The sequence below is a fragment of the Ascidiella aspersa genome, chromosome 3, assembly GCF_963924565.1.
Source record: "Ascidiella aspersa chromosome 3, kaAscAspe10.2, whole genome shotgun sequence".
In the NCBI taxonomy this organism is placed as follows: Eukaryota; Metazoa; Chordata; class Ascidiacea; order Phlebobranchia; family Ascidiidae; genus Ascidiella; species Ascidiella aspersa.
The window spans coordinates 12,906,678-12,924,634 of record NC_139449.1 but is presented as its reverse complement, the minus strand read 5'-3'; the positions used below and the strand labels follow the sequence as shown (position 1 = coordinate 12,924,634).

Here is a 17,957-nt window from a genome sequence, read left to right as displayed (position 1 = left end):
TAATGTCGCAAAATGCACATACCGATACGCTGTAGTTGAATGTACCAGGCGAATATAAAATTACTGCCTATACTAGCTATATTTGTTATATTTAAAGCTGATCACAAAAAGAAATGAATTATGCTAGAACACATGGCCACACTTGTTATGGTTAGTGTGTACTTTAATAAAGCTTTCTGAAAGGGAGAGCCAAGTCCTTTATTGGCGACAACCGGTCGTAACACAATAAGGACAAGCGGTTTTCTGAATTTCCAACGCAATATAACACGTCCAACGCCAAATTGTCCGTCCACTTGTTCATATGACATAACCCAAATTATGCTTACTTTTCGTATACAACTGCACGGACGCATTGCATGCCTCGAATTATATATAATACCGATAAATAGTCTGACGTTCGTCGTTACGTGCATTAGTGGATATTAATGACGTGATAACAGACGTAATTAGAAGAGTAGAGTTACAGTACGCAAATGCTCAAGGAATTACCTATAATGTCCTAAAAAAAGTCGGACCAATACGAATGCTGCACTTTTTAAACGGTGGAAAGTTAAACTATCAAAACATTCCTATCTGGAAGTTTGCAGGAAGTGGCGAAGATGTTTGTTTCTCGGCGAGTGTGTAAAAACACGCACCAGGTGTGACGTGATAACGCGTGGAATCGGCTTATCTCCGATGGTGCCTGACCCGAAACTGTTACAGATAACGGGATTCTTCCAGCTGTATATAATACCAGTGTGACCTTCTTAAGGTTACTATTTAGTTTTTTAAGTGACGTGATAACCTGATCGAAGTTGTCTGCAATTCCTGAGTTCAAGCAAAAGTTTCGTTTTGTCGTAAGCCTCAGTGTGAACATGGCTTATTCTGAAGTACAGTATCCCTCGCAGCATTGTGCTGCAAGAAATGTACAGTTTCAGCCTACAAACATGCAGTTTTATCCAGGCATGTCAGATGCTCCTTGTCCCGTTGTAACGCAAGGCAAAAGTTGGTATCCAAATGAGGACCACAACGCTAACAATTTCCAAGATAACCGAAATTATCAGCGTACGTCGCCACCAGAACGTTCTCATATGTCTGTTTGGAATCCAATGATGTCTCAAGCGCCAATGTGTAACATGAACATGTACAACATGCCAAACAATGGTGGTTTTGTACCAAACGGAGCTTACAGGCAAAGAATAAATAGCGCCACTAGCGACAGTTATCCACAGCAGCAACACAACCAGTGGATGTCGCAGCAGAGCCCAACAATACCGTCTCCTACGAATCAATTTGTTTTTTCGCGATCACGCCAATCCAGGTTTGTGCTCCTAGAAATAGCATATCGTCACGCTTATAACCAAAGTGCCTTTTCAAGATTTTTAAGTTTTTTGCTTCAGTCACTTCCTGTTACCTTCCTCATCCTCATCCATAGAAAAAGTGCTTAGGTCACTTCGCTTGTGCAAAAAATTACTTGAGCACTTTGCTTATGAGCGTGACGATGTTTTGTTGCGCGGTTTTCCTTATAGGTCATTTTTGCTTGAGCTGTCGTTAATTTCTTATTTTATTTTTGTTCAGCATAACTGATTCCGGACATTTGACACCGGATAATGCATACAAGAATGGAGATTATCATGTGCAGCAGGGATATGGAAACTTACAGCAGTGTTTACCATCAGCGTCTAATTCGTATCCCTACACCTCAACTCCAAGTAACTACAGCGGAAGTTCGTCAACTAACATGCAGCCGTTTCAGCTGCAGCACGAAAACGCAATCTTGCCACAGGTAATTTGGTGTTCAGTTGATAATTTACTAAGTTTTTAAATTTCATGATAGATATCTGTAACATTATTCCTAATGAACACCTGTAACAACACTCACAACTTTACAAGCCTTCCTAAAGTTAAAAAAAATCAGTTTCAACACCAAACTTTCGAAAAATTTGAACTGTTTATAGTAGCCTACTACTTGAGATTTGATTTTTAAAATGCCTTGTCAAACAGGGCCAGTTAGCACCACCTTCCTCCGTGGCAAGCAAAAGCGGTAGCGATTGGGAGTTGCAGTGTATGGGAGTCGGTATGAAGCTCTCCAACTCCGGCCTATGGAAGAACTTCGAAAATGTTGTCATCGAAATGGTGATCAGCAAGCATGGAAGGTGAGTCTTGGGTGAATTTATAACTTAGTTAATAAATATGTGGTAAATTTTATAAAAAACATGCTTTTTAGGCGTATGTTCCCCGTCTTGGAGTACGAGTTTACTGGACTAGACCCAACCAAGCTCTACAACGTATTCCTCGATTTTGTTCTCGCCAGCTGCTATGTTTGGAAATACGTGTAAGTGTTTAGCAACAGAAAATTTCTAATTAAAGTGAATAATTGTTATGTAAGTGCGTATAAAATGTTTGTATAACAAAATAGCAGAACATTTTTTTTCCAAAATTGTTTTTTCTACCCTTTCCAGCGACCAACGTTGGCAACCAAACGGCCTCGCATCGAATGAGGAGCCAGAGTTTCAGCCAGGTCAGTGCGTTTATTTACACCCAAACTCACCCGCTCCTGGAGATACTTGGAACAAAAAGGGCGCTAGTTTCACCAAAATGAAGCTCAGTAACCATTTCCATGACAAGGAAAAGGTACAATTTTCAACAAAATTCAAAACCATAAAATAATAACTTTTTATTTGACCATGTTTTGTTTTGCTACAGATTATTACACTTCGCACTCTGCACAAGTATCAACCTCGACTTCACATTGTAGAGGTCGACCGAATGAACCCTTCCATTCAGAGTAACCTTCGCACATTTGTACTACCGAAGACAACTTTTATGACTGTCACCCTATACCACGACACAGATGTACGAATAATGATGAGCATTTGTGTTTTGTCATTTATTTGGTTTTAATCTTACCGTTTTTTACTACAGGTCGCACAGCTAAAGATTAATCTCAATCCCTTTGCAAGGTCATTTAGAGACAAGTCGCTTACGTAAGTTGATGTACAGTAAAAATAAACCTATTACCAGCAAACGTTGTAAGAAAAATCTTTATCCTTTCATTTGTAGTAAAAAAACCAGTGAAGATCATTGTTCCTCGAGTGGTTCTTCAATGTCACAAACTTTGTCGCCAGTAACGTCGCCAGAAGAAGTTGACCAATCGGGGCGCGACGGCGGAGATGGGGATGCAATCGATTACGACCCGAATGACATAGTAAAAGTGGAAAATCCGGTGAACTCGATTGACCTCCAGCTGGCCAAAGATTTCCTGCATAAGCAACTCAATGTAATGTCCCAACTCGTGCGTACTAGCGAAGAGCTAGAAAGAAACTCGTCCGCCCCGAATCGTAAGTTGTGGCTAATACAATAAAATGTTCGGTAAAACTATTTTCACTAAATCAATGTGTTTTTGTCATTTTAATTATGTAGAACCCTACACCGAACTGTAAGTTGCGGCTAAACAAATATTCGGTAAAACTATATTTTCACTAAATCATTGTGCGTTTGCAATTTTCATTATGTAGATTCAAACACTTCAAAGGACGTAAAGCACAAGTCACATAGCAACGACGCCGGGGAAACATTGGAGGAGCTTTTAAAACCTCAAACTGTCCACCACTTTGCTCCACCTGGAGCCAAATCAACCAAACACGAAAAGAAAGTTTCAACTAACAATAATAACAACAACAATGATTCGCTGGTAAGTTGGTGTCCCAAAAAGCTTCTTAAAAAACAAGCTTTCTTGTTGAACAAAGATAATTACACAATTTATTTCAGGCGAACTACCAGCTTCTCAATGTTGACCGCTGCTTTCCTCCCAACGCAGTGGCGCCTGTCAGCAACAAACTTCCGTTCGATCCAAACACGTTAAATTCAAATCACAAAGGTAGGTTCTTTCATTTATTACGAACTGTGATGTTCTTCATCAACTAACAAGCATTTTCCAATGCATGCAGAAGCTTCACCGTCGCTTCCAGCCTTCTACGGATGTAGTTTATACAGGGAGCAGGCTGCTGCCGCCGCAAAGAGCTTTACCAACAGCGATAACGGTAAGTAAACGAGCCCACACGCTTTCATGGCGTTTAATCACACTTTTTCAGTATTAAACAATCTTGTTAATATTCAGCAGCCGATCGCGCTTCCAACCTGCCTGTGGTGTATGTGCCGAACAACGCCGGGGAATCCTCCGATAAGCAACAGCAGCTCGGCAATAATTTGCCCGCTGTCTCCTCCCAGTCACCCACAACGACGTGTTTCCAGTCGCCCACCCGCCAGCATCTGGGTCAAGTTCAGTTGCCCACCCTCTCCCCGGGCTGTCTCCGCGATATTCTTTACAGCGATGATCTGGGCAGCGACTTTCCCGTTTCGCTCAAGCGAAAGCACGACTACGCGGATGGCGGGGATAGCGATGATGACGTGTTCGCTGATTCGCCCAGTGTCTTCGATTTTATGCAATCGCACCAAGCAAAACGGAATTGCTTCGAGGAAATGTGACGTCCTCCGATGACGAGCAACGTCGAAACGGGAGTTCATAAAAGTTCAATTGCCTTGTTTTATGTGGTTATTGTTTTACCCGCCATCTTTATTTTTTTGCCCGTGGTTTTACGTAAAACGATTGTTCTGTACGCCATGTTAAATAAACTACGCAAGAAATGATTCTGAATTAGCCAATTTGAAACAAAGTTCTATTCTTGTTTGCAGTATAGCATTTAAAGCGCTTGGAAACCATTGTGAAGGACGTTGTCGTCCACCAATCTATCGCTACTTAGTAGGAAAGCTTCTAGTTGTGTTGTCTTTCTTGGGCGTCTCTTCTTTCGAAATCGATCGGCTGTTTGTAAATGGAAGGGGCGGGGTAATGGGCGCCGTGTTTCAGCGTGAGTTTTATCTCTACACATCCAACGTTTTCAAAACAACCATACTCTTACAAAACACATGACGAAGAGAATTTAAAGTCCGCAGCGTGATATTGCGAAGGTCATTTCTGTTAAATACATGTTAGTATAACAGTGTAAGGTTCAAACGTGGCATTCATATTCGGTAAGTTGTCTTTGATTTGATTTATTTTCATAAAATATCTGATTACAATATTTTCATATCTAAATAAAAACTGTTCCTTTTAAATGTCGTTTCTATAGTTACTAAAAATATTATTTTTCTTTTACTAAATTGGTTTGCTTATAATCCCAAGATTCAATTAGGTTCACTAGTTGCTGATTTTGTGGTATTAAAACTCATGTCCTACATCAAGTTAATAAAAATATATATGTCTGGAACTTTTCTTTGTGCTAGCAGACTGTCGCATCCGAACGAGTCGTAACAGCTGTTTCTCTCCTTGTTACGAACACAATGGAAATGAAAATATTAATATAACCCAAGGTTTAAAAACATTTGTCCTTGTCAAACAACGCATGGAACAAACGTACAAAACATTCTTTGTAAAGAAAAGTTGTTACCAACCGCGTGTCGCGGTATACATCAAGGTGCCAATCTTAAGCTCAAAGTTGCCAAAAATATGTTTAATACTTTAGGATTCCAATTTTTCCAACATCGTAATTCGATTTGTAGACATTTTTTACATTGTGTACAGTCGTTGTCTAATGTTTCTCTTTTTTAAGCATAACATCCCTGAAAATACTGAACGAATCAATTAGATTAGTGTGGTCCAACTTCAGGCCCGCGGGCCAAAGTTGGCCCACGAGTTCCGCTTTTTTGGCCCGCGAACTGATAGTCAGCTTTGCTGCAATCTAGCAATATCAATTTTTGTTATTCTAATTGTGAAAAAACTTCATAAATGTTCCTTTGTGATTTTATAACTACCGTAGCTGAAAAAAGGTGTACATTTCATAAAGTTAGTACATATGCCATAGGTCAGCGGTTCTTAATCTGGTGGGCCTAGGGAGGAAAAAAATAGATTTCTGATTTTACCACGTTTTTTACAGTTTTTTCAGTGCAAACCGTGTGACATACGCTGTGCTGGGTGAAATCATATATATAGTCTAGAATAGCAATGAATGTAATTTTACTGAGCAATGTGAAACTCACCTACAATTCGCCAGTGTTGTAATGACTTAAGTCATTGACTTGACTTAAGTGGCCTTAAGTCACTTTTTTCAAATGATTTGACTTGACTTAAGTCCTTTGACCAAAATGACTTGACTTGGACTTAAGTCATTTTATCAAATAACTTGGGATTAAATTAAGTGTTTTTTATTAATATTTATCTCAAGTTTTACACAATAAACACTTTTATTGCTGTATTTTGCGTTTGTGTTATTTTTTAGTTAAATTGGTGCTTATAATCGGACGAGTTTACCAATAATTGAAGTTTACCAATAAAACTTCAATTGTTGAAGTAGTTTTACAGTTTACTTTTAATGACTTGACTGGGAATTAAGTCATTTCAAAATGACTTGTTTGCAACACTGCAATTCGCAATAGTGGCAAAATCAACAAATTCAATGTAACCAACTAGATGCTGGTTTAGATAATTGTGTTTCCAAACTAACGTTCAGCTAAAGAAAAGCACATTTACTTTTGCAGGATTTGTTTTACATTAAAGCGGTACTGTCTGTGTTATATCTAAAAGGCACATACAGATAATTTTAAAATTGAAGTAATAGTAAAACCACATGGTTTCGTAGCTACCAAATTCGAAAAGGGGACGAGTTTCAATAAATCGTCTCGAGGGGGCGCGGCCAAAAAAATGAAGTACTTCTGCTTCACATGGTTGCTAGCTCGGCGCATTAAAATTTAATTTAGCTTTTTTCCACTTTACTGTGGGTTGTTTATAATATTTGGCACCAACGCAAAACTAAGAAAGGTAACACTAAAAAAAACAGTTAAAATCTTAAATCTTTGGCGCGGCGTCTTATTTGAAGTCCATAAATGTTTCTATAAGCTGATATATAGAGTTATCACAGTTATGATATAATCGATTGATTACTTTCATTCAACCCTTGATACGTACAAACATACACGATTTGGCGCTTTGTACCGCCCAGGACCAAGTAAAATTTACCGCTGTGGAGGCGCCACGCTCTGTTGATTCCATTTTAAGTCGCATCAAACATACTGAGTCCAACAGCGTCACTAAGTTTCTATTCTAGCCCGGTCTTCTGTTGAATTAGATGCTTAAAATGCTCCCGAAAAAATATGACGTAAAGTTGCTGTGAAGTCGAATGAACCTGTTGTCTTAATTTTGCATTGGTATCATTGACTACCGTAATGGCGCTTGCGAAGCTCGAACTACGGTAAGTGCTATGCATTTCTCAAGTAGACTTTACATGCAAGTATATAAAGTTATAATTTCGACCCTGTTAGTCACAGTATTACGAACCCGCATAGGTTTCAACCGCGAATGTAAATCAAGGGCATTTGTGGGTTCTAAAGTCTGATCCATATTTACGCGATATTGTTCTGGAATGGTTTGCATGTTCGGAATTTCATAACTTTTCGTGTGGGTAACGGTTACGATACCCCTTGACGAACACGAAGGCCGAAGGGATTCATAAATTTTACAAATTACTTAAGGCTTCCCAAATTTCCTCACATTTTTCGCTAACCAAGCATTATCTAAAATAAGTGATTGCTATTTAAACCAGTGACGTTTGATTTTATTCAGTTTTGTATTATGTGTCTATCACCTGAGAACTTTTTAAATGTTTGATTAAATGAGTACAATGTCGCTTGTATATACAATATATACATGTATTAACTATATCAATTGATTTGACTTTAAATGGGACCACCATCCGAGCAGAAAACATTTAATGGATATAGTTTATTGGGATAGCGCGTTTTTCACTTGACCGCTGACTGTACGAAACCTGTGTGGCTGCAAGTTTGCATTCAGGTTATTTGGTCTGTGATGCTGGTCGATATCATAACTTTAAAATTCCACGTGTTTCAATCAGTGCGCTATACATGCGTTTTATAATTAAAATCGTTGGTTAAAAACGCTAAGCGTGGATTTGGTATTGTACAAACGAGATCCACTGTCCTTAACAAAACCCGTCTCTCGGCGTACACATAAAGCAGTCCTTTGTGGAGCCACAACATGCGCGCGTTTAAAGTGTCAGGCTGAAACACTAATCCTTTCGCATAATGGCTGAACGCTCGTAGAAATGTGCAACACAATCCGGACATTTGTGGTAACCTATGCCGTGGTATTTGTTTGTGTAGATATCTTCAATTGTCGCAACATGGCAGCAACATAATCTTTCCCATTTTGAATGATATTGCCATAATCACGCTGCGCTCTGTCTACTTCTGTTTACCGCTGGCTGCAGAAACAAAATAGAGATCACAATTGCGCATTATCCGATAAAAACCAAGCTCAAATCCACTCAACTAAACACATAATCTATAATATATAGTTTGTGTATATGTGTCTCAATATTGATTTATTGTTATATACATAAGATATGTCTAAATTTAATACCCCATGCGATACACTATCACAGATAAATATTCCCTTTACAAATATGAATCTTTCGTTGATGATTCGGCTGCGCCCAATACGCTCCCAATTTGTGAAAAAGATAAAGTGTGTACAAAATAGTTGCTAGGTTAATGAATTGGGAAAACCTTGTCTATATTTAGTTGTTTGTATAAAATTGTTTTTTTTATAGAATCGACTTGGGCCCTAATGTCGTTGGTCAGACTGTCGCTGAATTTAAAAGGGCTAGCGATCAATCAACTGCCATAAAACAACTCAGTCCGTACGCTCTACAGCAAAGCAAAATACGCGCCAAAACTACAGGCTCTAAACCACGTGACACAAGTAAGGTAAACATGCCCGACAACGAAAAAACGGAACACGAGGATTCCGGAAATAAAGAAGTTAAGCCGAGACGGAGAAGAAAGACGAAGAAAGTGGTTGAAACCCCAAAACCAATTTTGCGGACCAAGGATTCGCCCCCAACTGGTTCCCGAGTCGTAATTAAAGAAGGTGAAACAAAAGTGGGAAGAGAATTGGAAAACCGGGAAACACCCGCGGTAACCCTGGCAACTCCTCTTCGCGGAGACACAACCAGTCCACTTAAGCCCTACAAGTAAAAGTCATTAATATTCTCTTGTATTGTTTTTACATATCATCGACTCTTAATATTCGAACGTCACTATATGTATGGTCCTACTCTATCGTCGCTTTTAGTTATTTAAAAACGTGCAAGGCTATTTTAATTTAAGGTTGCGAGGAAACCAGGGATTACGCAGCACCTTACTTCGCCTTACCACACCCGGGACTGCCCCGGCTATATCGAGAAATGATGAACGCAAGCTCCACCTTGACGCACAAGCTGGAACCAAGGCCTTAAAAGAGTTACTTGACACAATTGCGGTTGGAACAAGAATGTTGGAATTTAAAGATATGCTTGAGGTAGTTTGTTTTATCCCTGTGTAAAAAAGCATAATACTACGAAAGGTAGAAAATAATGTTGTTATTAAGAACATTTTATGTAAAAGATTTTGAAGTAGTTTTGTGAGGATTTAATTGGTTTATTGTAGCATTGTTGATGACTTGACACTTTGCCGAACATTACAGGAAATAAATGTCAATTTTATCGAATCTTCAAGTGTTTTTATTTAACTAAAATTGCTGCGAAAACCAATGTATTGTGTTCCAAAAATAATTCGTTCGCATGCTGCAAAATTTGAAATAATCTATTGAAAAAAACGAATTTTTTCTGAATATTTTACATAATCGGATTAAATCAGGGATTCCTAAACTTTTTTTACGGCAAATTTATTTTTTTACTTCGCGTGGACCATGGTAGGCAAAAAATTCTTCAGAGGTGACATCATAAAACTGACGTCAAAATAGAAATAAACTACAGAAATCTGCTGAATTCGGTTCACCAAATGTGTGATTGAAACGGATTCGAAATACATTCAGTTATAAAACGTATTATTATTAATTAATTTTTTTTGAAAAATTCGTCACTTCTTTTATATGCACTAATATGTCAATTAGTCCAGTGGTTTTCAACCGGGGTGCCGCGATACCCTGGGGTGCCATTTTTAATGCCCATGGGTCCCGAGAGATATTTGAGAAATCTTTAAGAATCAGATTTTTTTTAACTCTTACAGCTTTATGTGTAAGATTAGAGTGGAATAAATCCAATTAAAACTTCCTATACGTTTTGCAGAGTTGACTGTGTATTGTTCCAGTTCCGTTTATTGTGACAGTCTAGTGATTTACTAACGGAACAATCTTGTAAGGGTGCTGCAATCTATTTATTATTGCTGAGGGGTGCCGCAAGCCATAAAATGTTGAGAACCACTGAACTAGGCCTTCATGGGCCCCCTAAAACTTGTTCATGGTCTGCCTAGTGATCCATTGACCCCAGTTTAGAAACCTCTTGTTTAAGCTAGAGCTGTTCATTGATTCGAACTGCAAGCCTTGTGAGGTTAGAAAAGAAACTGGCGTATAAAGACCATATATTCCGCACACAACAAGTTGTCGTGTTAAATATTTAAGTTTAAATAATGTATATTGAATAAAATGAAAAAGATCTAGGTATTTTGAATATTTACTTTGTGAATGCTTACTCCCGCTGTATTTCACCTGATCCACTATTAAATACACAGGTTAAAGTCAACGTCGGAATTGCGCAGCACATTCCGCGCGACTCATTGGAGGACCTTAACACATTCAGTGAGGTTGTCGAGGAGCTCTCTCTCCTGTGGAAGATCAACCGACTCGATTTGGATCTTGTCGAGTACCTTCTGCGCAGAATAGGAATGCTTGATCGATTTCTCAATGATATTGAGAAGTACAAGAACCTCGTGACGTATGACGAGCTGCCAGCATCCACCGAGAGAGATGTTTCCACGATTATCGGTTCGCTTCACAACCTTCTTCAAGGTATAGGGTTTAGTTGGCTTAATACCTTGGGAACATACAATAAGACCTAAAACGCAAGAAGACCTAACTCAGAAAAATCTAAAAAACACATTATTAAAACCAACGACATAATAAAGCCGAATATACGCCGTAATATCTGCAGAATAAGAACCTAATCGTCTGAATAAGACATAAACCTGTCGGAATAAGTTCTAAATTTATCAGAATAAAAGTGTAGAGAGATGGTATAGGACGATGGGGGTCTATGGGTCTGGCATCGGCTGTTATGTTGTCGACATTGGGGCGCCCTAGTTTGAATGGTGCCGTTAGGGCTGTTTTGGCACCAGATTTTTTGGGCTCTTGTGGGTTATTGGTGGGTAATGGCTGGGGTTAGATGATGGGTTGGGGTTAAAATTATTAGGGGAGTTAGTGATGTATTTAGGGGTGGGGTTTAGGGCTAGCTAAAACGTTGTAGGCCTGATTCTGTCCATTTAGGCGTTATTCCAACGGGTTTAGGTTTAATCCGATTTTTTGTATTACGACTAAGTATCAGTGCTATTTTTAAGTGTGTTTTATTCCGACGTTAATGTTGTTCTTATGTTTGGTCGTATGGCATTTTTTGTATACTAAAGACATCAAAATCTATCCAAAAAAAAAAAATACTGTTGTTGAAAGTTGCTTATGCCACCGAACCTATTGCAATAGACTATTTTTAAACATATGCGATACATTTGTGTGTTGTTCTGCTTAGTCTGTTTTATTTGTGTCGAATGCAGCTACTTAACGATGCTGCATATAGATTCGAGTTGTAAACCGGAATCTTAAAGCGTGTTTGGTTCACTTATTATCTATAAGGTATTATTGCATCGAGCGAGCTGCTTTTTATCCGTGTTTTCTGCTTTAGGGTCTGAAGGTTCCAGTGGAACATACACAACCATGTGCTTTCTTCATTATGGTAATGTTTACAACTTTACGAGACCGAGGTTGTCCTGCTTGAAGAACGATATGGCGACTCTGCTTTCAATTCATCCGACTCAAGTGAACCTTAAAAAAAATAACTAATTAGTTTTAGCTGATGTACTATAACATAAGCTAAATTCCAGTGCTATTTCGTCCAGATAACATACATCGCTAAGGTTTCGGCAAATGGAAGCGGGTACGTGACTGTATTTCAAATGCCGTGTTCCATCAGCAAAAAGTTGGTTGTCTTCGCTAAACGTAACAACGACACGCTCATGTCGCTTGGTTTAAAGGGAATTCAAATAACAGGTACATACGGTATAACAAACGCACGATTTAGAAACAATGTTCGCAAGCATATATTTTTATGAAAATTTATGCATATTGAAAGTTTGTAGCTGTGTTCGTCATGGTTGTGTGTGTCTGTTAAAGATGATAAACAAGGTCGAAAAATAAGTGAATTTTTCTACTTTTATGGAGGTTGTAGAACATAAAACAAATACCAACAAACGCGATTGTGAGTGTCGTGCTTTGGCTAGGTCTATATGGGTGTATAAAAGGCACAAAACGATATTAAATTAGAAATAAGGCGAACCATATATTAAGGTATAGCGCCATGAACAATTGACCTGGAACGCATCTAAGTGGCCCTACTGTAAAAGGGAATGCACTGTCTCTTTAGTATTTAGGCTACGTGAATAAAATGCGAAAATAATACGTTTAACATGTAACACAATTCCTGGTCAAGGTTAGATAATATATTTTAATGGTGCGATTTTATTTAAACTTGATTCATACAACAGGGTCGGACGGTCTTCGGTACACTCAAAGCATGGGTTACTTACAAGAGAAGATAACCTCCAGTACCCAAACATCTTTGGACGACGTCAGAATAGTGAGCCGACTGGCCAAAACTGCCCCGGCGGGTTCAACGTTTCCACCACTGGGACGCAGACAAAAGTACTCGATCATACGACCTGATGGTAAACTGTTTGTTAGATTTACTCGTAAAGGAATTTCAGTTTTATTCATGTAGTTGTATCAGTGTTGTAAACAAGTCATTTTGAAATGACGACTTAAGTCCCAGTCAAGTAATTGGAAAAATAACTTAAGTCCAATTCAAGTATTTTGCAAAAATAACAAGTCAAGTCCCATTCAAGTCATTATGAGAGCAAGTCAATTTCAAGTCGTGTCATTGACATATAAGTAAACTGTCAAACTATTAATAATGTTAAACTCGTCCGATTATAGGCAATAATTTATTTAAACAAATAACAGAAACGCAATGTAACTTGAGATTTTAATAAATAAGTACTTAATTTAAAGCGAAGTTATTTGACAAAATGACTTAATTCCAAATCAAGTCATTTGTCCAAAAGACTTAAGTCAAGTCAAGTCATTTTGGTCAAACTACTTAATTCAAGTCAATGACTTAAGTCATTACAGCACTGAGTTGTATACTTTATAAAATACCAACGGCGTAGTGCCCTCCCTTTAAATTGAAATTAAAACTTTTATACAGCCAAAAAGTCTGCCACGAGCAGCCGTCAATCCCACACTCCGTATAGCGTCGGTTTCTCAACGGATGACATAATGACTGTCCCAACTCCTCCAAATCGAAACAAGCACGACCCTTCTATTGAACCGCCGCAAGATCCATACGAAGCAAAGTTCGAGCGACGAATTCGACTCGTTAAATCAACCATTAATGAATTATCTAAGCCTGATACCGATGATTTGGCAGCAGTGCTGTTGGAACAGGTAAAAACTGATTTAAATGGTCTAATAATATATTTTAGATAGTGGTTCTAAAATGATTTTTGATATTATCTTTTTTTATTATTTTAAGAAAAGTATAAATTTAGTAAATAAAAGAGTATGTCTATATTGTTTGTGTAGGTATCAACTTTTATTATAATTAATGTCAAGATATTAGAATAAAAAGTTTAAATTGTATATGGATTAGGGCCAAGTGAAATACGGTGGTCTGAAATCGACTTACGTTGACGATATTTAAAGAGTCAACCAAATTTTTGAATAAGCTATGGTTACACATTTGTTCTGTTTCCTATTAGTTTTTTCTCGAAATACCTTAATTTTCGTTCGAAAAAATATTTTTTATATTTTTTTTCGTTACATTATACCCTCTGTGAAAAAAGTTCTTCCAATTATTTCTGTTTGGTCTTTCTTCTCAGATCCGCAACTTGCACTTGAACATTTCCTCGTTGAAGAAAGATCTTCGTGAAAAATCGCGTGAACTCAACTCGAGTCAGGGTTTCGTCAAACAGGCGCGAAAGGAAATTAAGCAAATGGAGATGAGACTTGAAACTAAAGCGCAGCAAATAAGTCAAACAAATCAACAACTCATTAAGGTTTCACAGCGAAATACACCTTTCTTTAAAATTTATAAATTAAAATCATTGACTATATCAGGTAGCCTAGTCAAAACTCAGGTCCAAGGGCCACATTAGCCTGCCACAATATAGAAAATGTTCAAAACAACCTTTTAAGCTTAAAGAGGGTAACAAAAAATGATTAATGTAGTTCATAGTCTATATTCTATTCCATTAATTCCTAATCCACCGTGTTTTGTTCTCGTATATCATATGCTCTCAAGTCTCCCCCTCCTGTTGAAAAAAATGCCACATGCTTCAAAAGTGTTTTACTCTGTTATTTCAGTGTTTTCAATAGTCAAATTGGCGAAATGTTCACATTTCCAGACGGGTTGTTTCAAAATTTAAGAAATGTTTAATTTCAAGACCGATTTTTTCAAATTTAAGAACGTGCGGATTCCCTCTCAAATAGGAATAAATAAACAAAGATATGGTTTGCGTTTCCTCTTCCGTTTCCGTTTGCGTCATTACGACTATTCGATTGAGTCCAGTGAAGAAATATTGTTTTGTGTACTTTGATAAAACAATGCAAAATTGACTTCAGGTACAACTTAACAATAGGGATTTCTTACTCCAAGTTTATAAGTCTTAACCTATTAAGCGATGTTTTTAATCATTAAAATATATTTTATAGCGGGGGAGACGAGAGCCCCTGTTAAAAACCTGGTCTATTTATAGTGTGCGGCCGGCGAAAAGTTTGTAAATAATATTGTAGTCCCAGATGCTGGCTATGTTAAATCACCCAGGTCCCGGGAGTATTTTATTAGTTCCGTTTCTTCCTAAGAGTTAACAACAATTTCCTTTAAGAGATTAAACGTAAAGTAAAAAGTAAGGTTTGAAACTTAAGTTAGTCCACGCCTTCCTCTTAACACGCAATTCTCCCGGTGTAAGTTTTTTTCAGAATTCCAATAATTTTAGTCCATAAACATCGCTTAGCAAACTATAACAAAATAAAAGCCTAAAAACTAAATTGAACAGCGTAAAACTTGCAATCCCAAGACGAGAAAAATTAATCTAATTGCTGTATTCGCATGATTTTTTGCTTTCAGAAAATCAAAACTTTGATGAATGAGAACGTTCGACTTTCCAACGCCCTTCAGCGTATGGACGCTGAGTTAGATGTCCATAGGCAAGTGGAGAAGGACAGTCGGTTCGGAAACATGATTCGGGCAGTAAGAGTCACAACCGCTGATTCGGCAACCGTTTTGACACAGACCCGCCAGAAATTTCCCAAAGTATCCATGTTTTGAAGTACTTCCGGAATTCATTTTTACGTTTGTTATACTTGTGTCACTTGTTGTCGCAGGAAACTCAATGTAGTTTTCGGAAGTTGTAAATCTATACCAACGCTGCGAATGTTGAGTCATTTTTTGTTGTTTGGCGAGTGACGTGTTACATCTAAAACCTCTCAGATTGATGAATTTATTGTTTTCGCCACCAAATCATGTATTTTGTTTTTTGTTTGGTTTCTTATAGAAATTTTTATTACAACAACACATAATATATTTAACAGTTTTTTTTTATAATAATTTCATACTTTATTGTCGCAATAAAGCACTGTGGAAGATACAATTGCGAAAGTCGTAAAAACATTTGACGTATTTCTCATTTTTAGGTTAATAACTATAATTATACGATTTATACTTGCTTACTTCTTATAATATATCAATAGATGAAATTATAGCCCAAACACAATGGGTTTTAATTTATTAATGGCGACCATTAGACGAAGATAATACGTTACGGTTAGTGGTGAAATTATTTTGCTCTAACTTTCTGTTTACTTTGTGATAAGTGCGATGTGTCGCGTGTTGGATGTTTGCCATTCAACAGTAACATGCCCGGGAGCCAAATTATTTTTTGGGAATTGCTCAGTCTTGGGTCGCTTAAACACGTGCCCCGATAAGCGGCCACTTCACCAGACATCTAAGTACACAGGCTGACGGCGCCCAATTCTTGTAGCCTGCTTGACTTGGCAAACATATTGTCGATTATCAAGTATCGACAGACTATTATTATTGGCCGCCGCCGCAATTTGGGGACGCACTTTCCGGCTAATCTCTTCCCTAGCATCTGGTGGACGTACTAAAAAGTTACCTGCATCGACTTACTGTGCACTCCATTGTTTTACCCCGCCCCCACACAGTCGCCAAATTACCTTTGCGAAAGTTTAGCAATATCGAAAGATAGCTATCAAGACGGTTTAGGTCGAACGCAGCCTGCTCGCCGACAACAATTTTTATCTGGCAATGGTTCCATGACGTATAACGATAACCTAGGCAGTTTCGGTGGTAGCTCGGTTATTTGGTTCACTCCCACTTTTTTAACAAATATATTCACCTTGACATACTCGCCGTTTTCGTCACATAACTTTATTTTGATACACTTTATTATAAACCAGTGATTCCTAAAGTGTGTTGCGTGTAATATAAGTGTGCAGCTATGAGATTCTTACGTGTAAATTCTTACGTGTGAGTGTAGAATAACCTAAGGGTACCCATCTAAGTATACGAGACTTTCAATTCCAATAGATATTGACTAGGCTAATATTGTTTTTTTTACATATCGTCTTGTCATGTTGGGAGGGCCTGGGGGTCAATTAAACTGTTTTTTGATTGTTATATAAAGATACATTTTCCATTTTCTTTGTGCCGCAACTTAAAGTTTAAACACTGCAAAAAAATCATTATAGAAAGTATATTACCCTTAAAAATATATTTTATTAAAATTTTTTTTTAATATTAAAATGCGCCCTATGTGCACGAACGTTTGGGCTACTGCTTGTCCCACCTGGAACTGATGCATTGTTCGTAACGCGTGTCACCCACGCGTCGACATGCGCCGCCAGATAAGCACTCCGTGACTCAGTTACCCAATTGCAAAACCAAACATTGGTATCTCCGATATTTTCAGCACAAAACCCTTAGCCAAATATCAACAACAACATGATTAACCATGTTATTTGGTTTTTGTTTTCGATTTTGACATTTGAACGTGAAACACAACGTAAATTGCATTGGGATGTGTATAACCTATCAATCATTGTAAGTTTACCTAAGTTTAAAAATATTTTAGAAATAAGTTCAATAAATAGTTAGTGACTATAAGCATTAGGTTTACAAATTATTTTCTAGTGCGATAGCTGCCTTCTTTGAAATTGATGAGCTCTGAGCAAACGATAAATTAACACAGCTGACTTGTCCTGACAATGGGCCCTTGGAGGTAAATGCGCAAACAATAAACTTCCATATCGGCTGGCAGTGTACACAGAAACAAGTCGACGTATTCCAGAGGGTGACACCAGGAGCTGATCGGCATGGCGTTCTTCTCCCTGTTCGTTTTTGTTGTGACGTACTATCGAAAAGCCAAGCGTTAGCTGCGTTACATTTATAACCATGGGCATATGGGAAAGTTCGCACGTTGCAGTCTTTAGTTTGTTTTTTGTATACCGTTAATTAATGAGTAATCATCGGGGTACTTATCGCACAGAGGCAACGACCTTAGCGCAGTTGGAAAGGATCAGTTGGACGGTTTTTATTGTTACGGAGTTTTAAATATTTAATACATACTTTATAGTGGCATTATTTGTTGCAGTAAACTAATACCGAAATCGTGTTGAAGGGATAAACTAACTATGGAGTATTCCTATAAGCGACGCATTCAAAACCAATTGAAGCAAAGATTCCCTTCGTTAGACCATCTGCCTACAAATAATCAAGAGATGGTACCCTTGCCTCCAATTGAGGAGCTTACATCGAACAACAACTTCACAAAGAGCACTTTGC

General features: G+C 37.9%; 2 protein-coding genes across 3 annotated transcripts; both read left to right on the top strand.

The window, feature by feature from the left end:
* Window positions 1-854: 854 nt before the first annotated feature.
* LOC146160263 (uncharacterized) lies at window positions 855-4,467 on the top strand. The gene is made up of 12 exons (XM_083384914.1): window positions 855-1,300; window positions 1,558-1,765; window positions 1,984-2,135; window positions 2,207-2,314; window positions 2,442-2,613; window positions 2,686-2,835; window positions 2,905-2,966; window positions 3,043-3,320; window positions 3,498-3,673; window positions 3,751-3,859; window positions 3,930-4,022; window positions 4,100-4,467. Exons 1-12 carry the CDS (start codon window positions 855-857, stop codon window positions 4,465-4,467), a joined length of 2,322 nt encoding a protein of 773 aa, XP_083241040.1.
* Window positions 4,468-4,941: 474 nt separating this feature from the next.
* LOC146160262 (uncharacterized) lies at window positions 4,942-15,670 on the top strand. Of its 2 annotated transcripts, none has more exons than XM_083385388.1 (10): window positions 4,942-5,010; window positions 8,604-9,026; window positions 9,163-9,352; window positions 10,564-10,840; window positions 11,724-11,857; window positions 11,938-12,088; window positions 12,583-12,762; window positions 13,302-13,540; window positions 13,975-14,151; window positions 15,222-15,670. In XM_083385388.1, the coding sequence occupies exons 2-10, from the start codon at window positions 8,767-8,769 to the stop codon at window positions 15,420-15,422; spliced, it is 1,809 nt and encodes a 602-aa protein (XP_083241514.1). In that variant the 5' UTR covers window positions 4,942-5,010; window positions 8,604-8,766; the 3' UTR covers window positions 15,423-15,670. The 2 variants fall into 2 exon arrangements, with proteins under 2 accessions (XP_083241514.1, XP_083241513.1); XM_083385387.1 differs by lacking the exon at window positions 4,942-5,010 and adding an exon at window positions 7,079-7,223.
* Window positions 15,671-17,957: the final 2,287 nt, after the last annotated feature.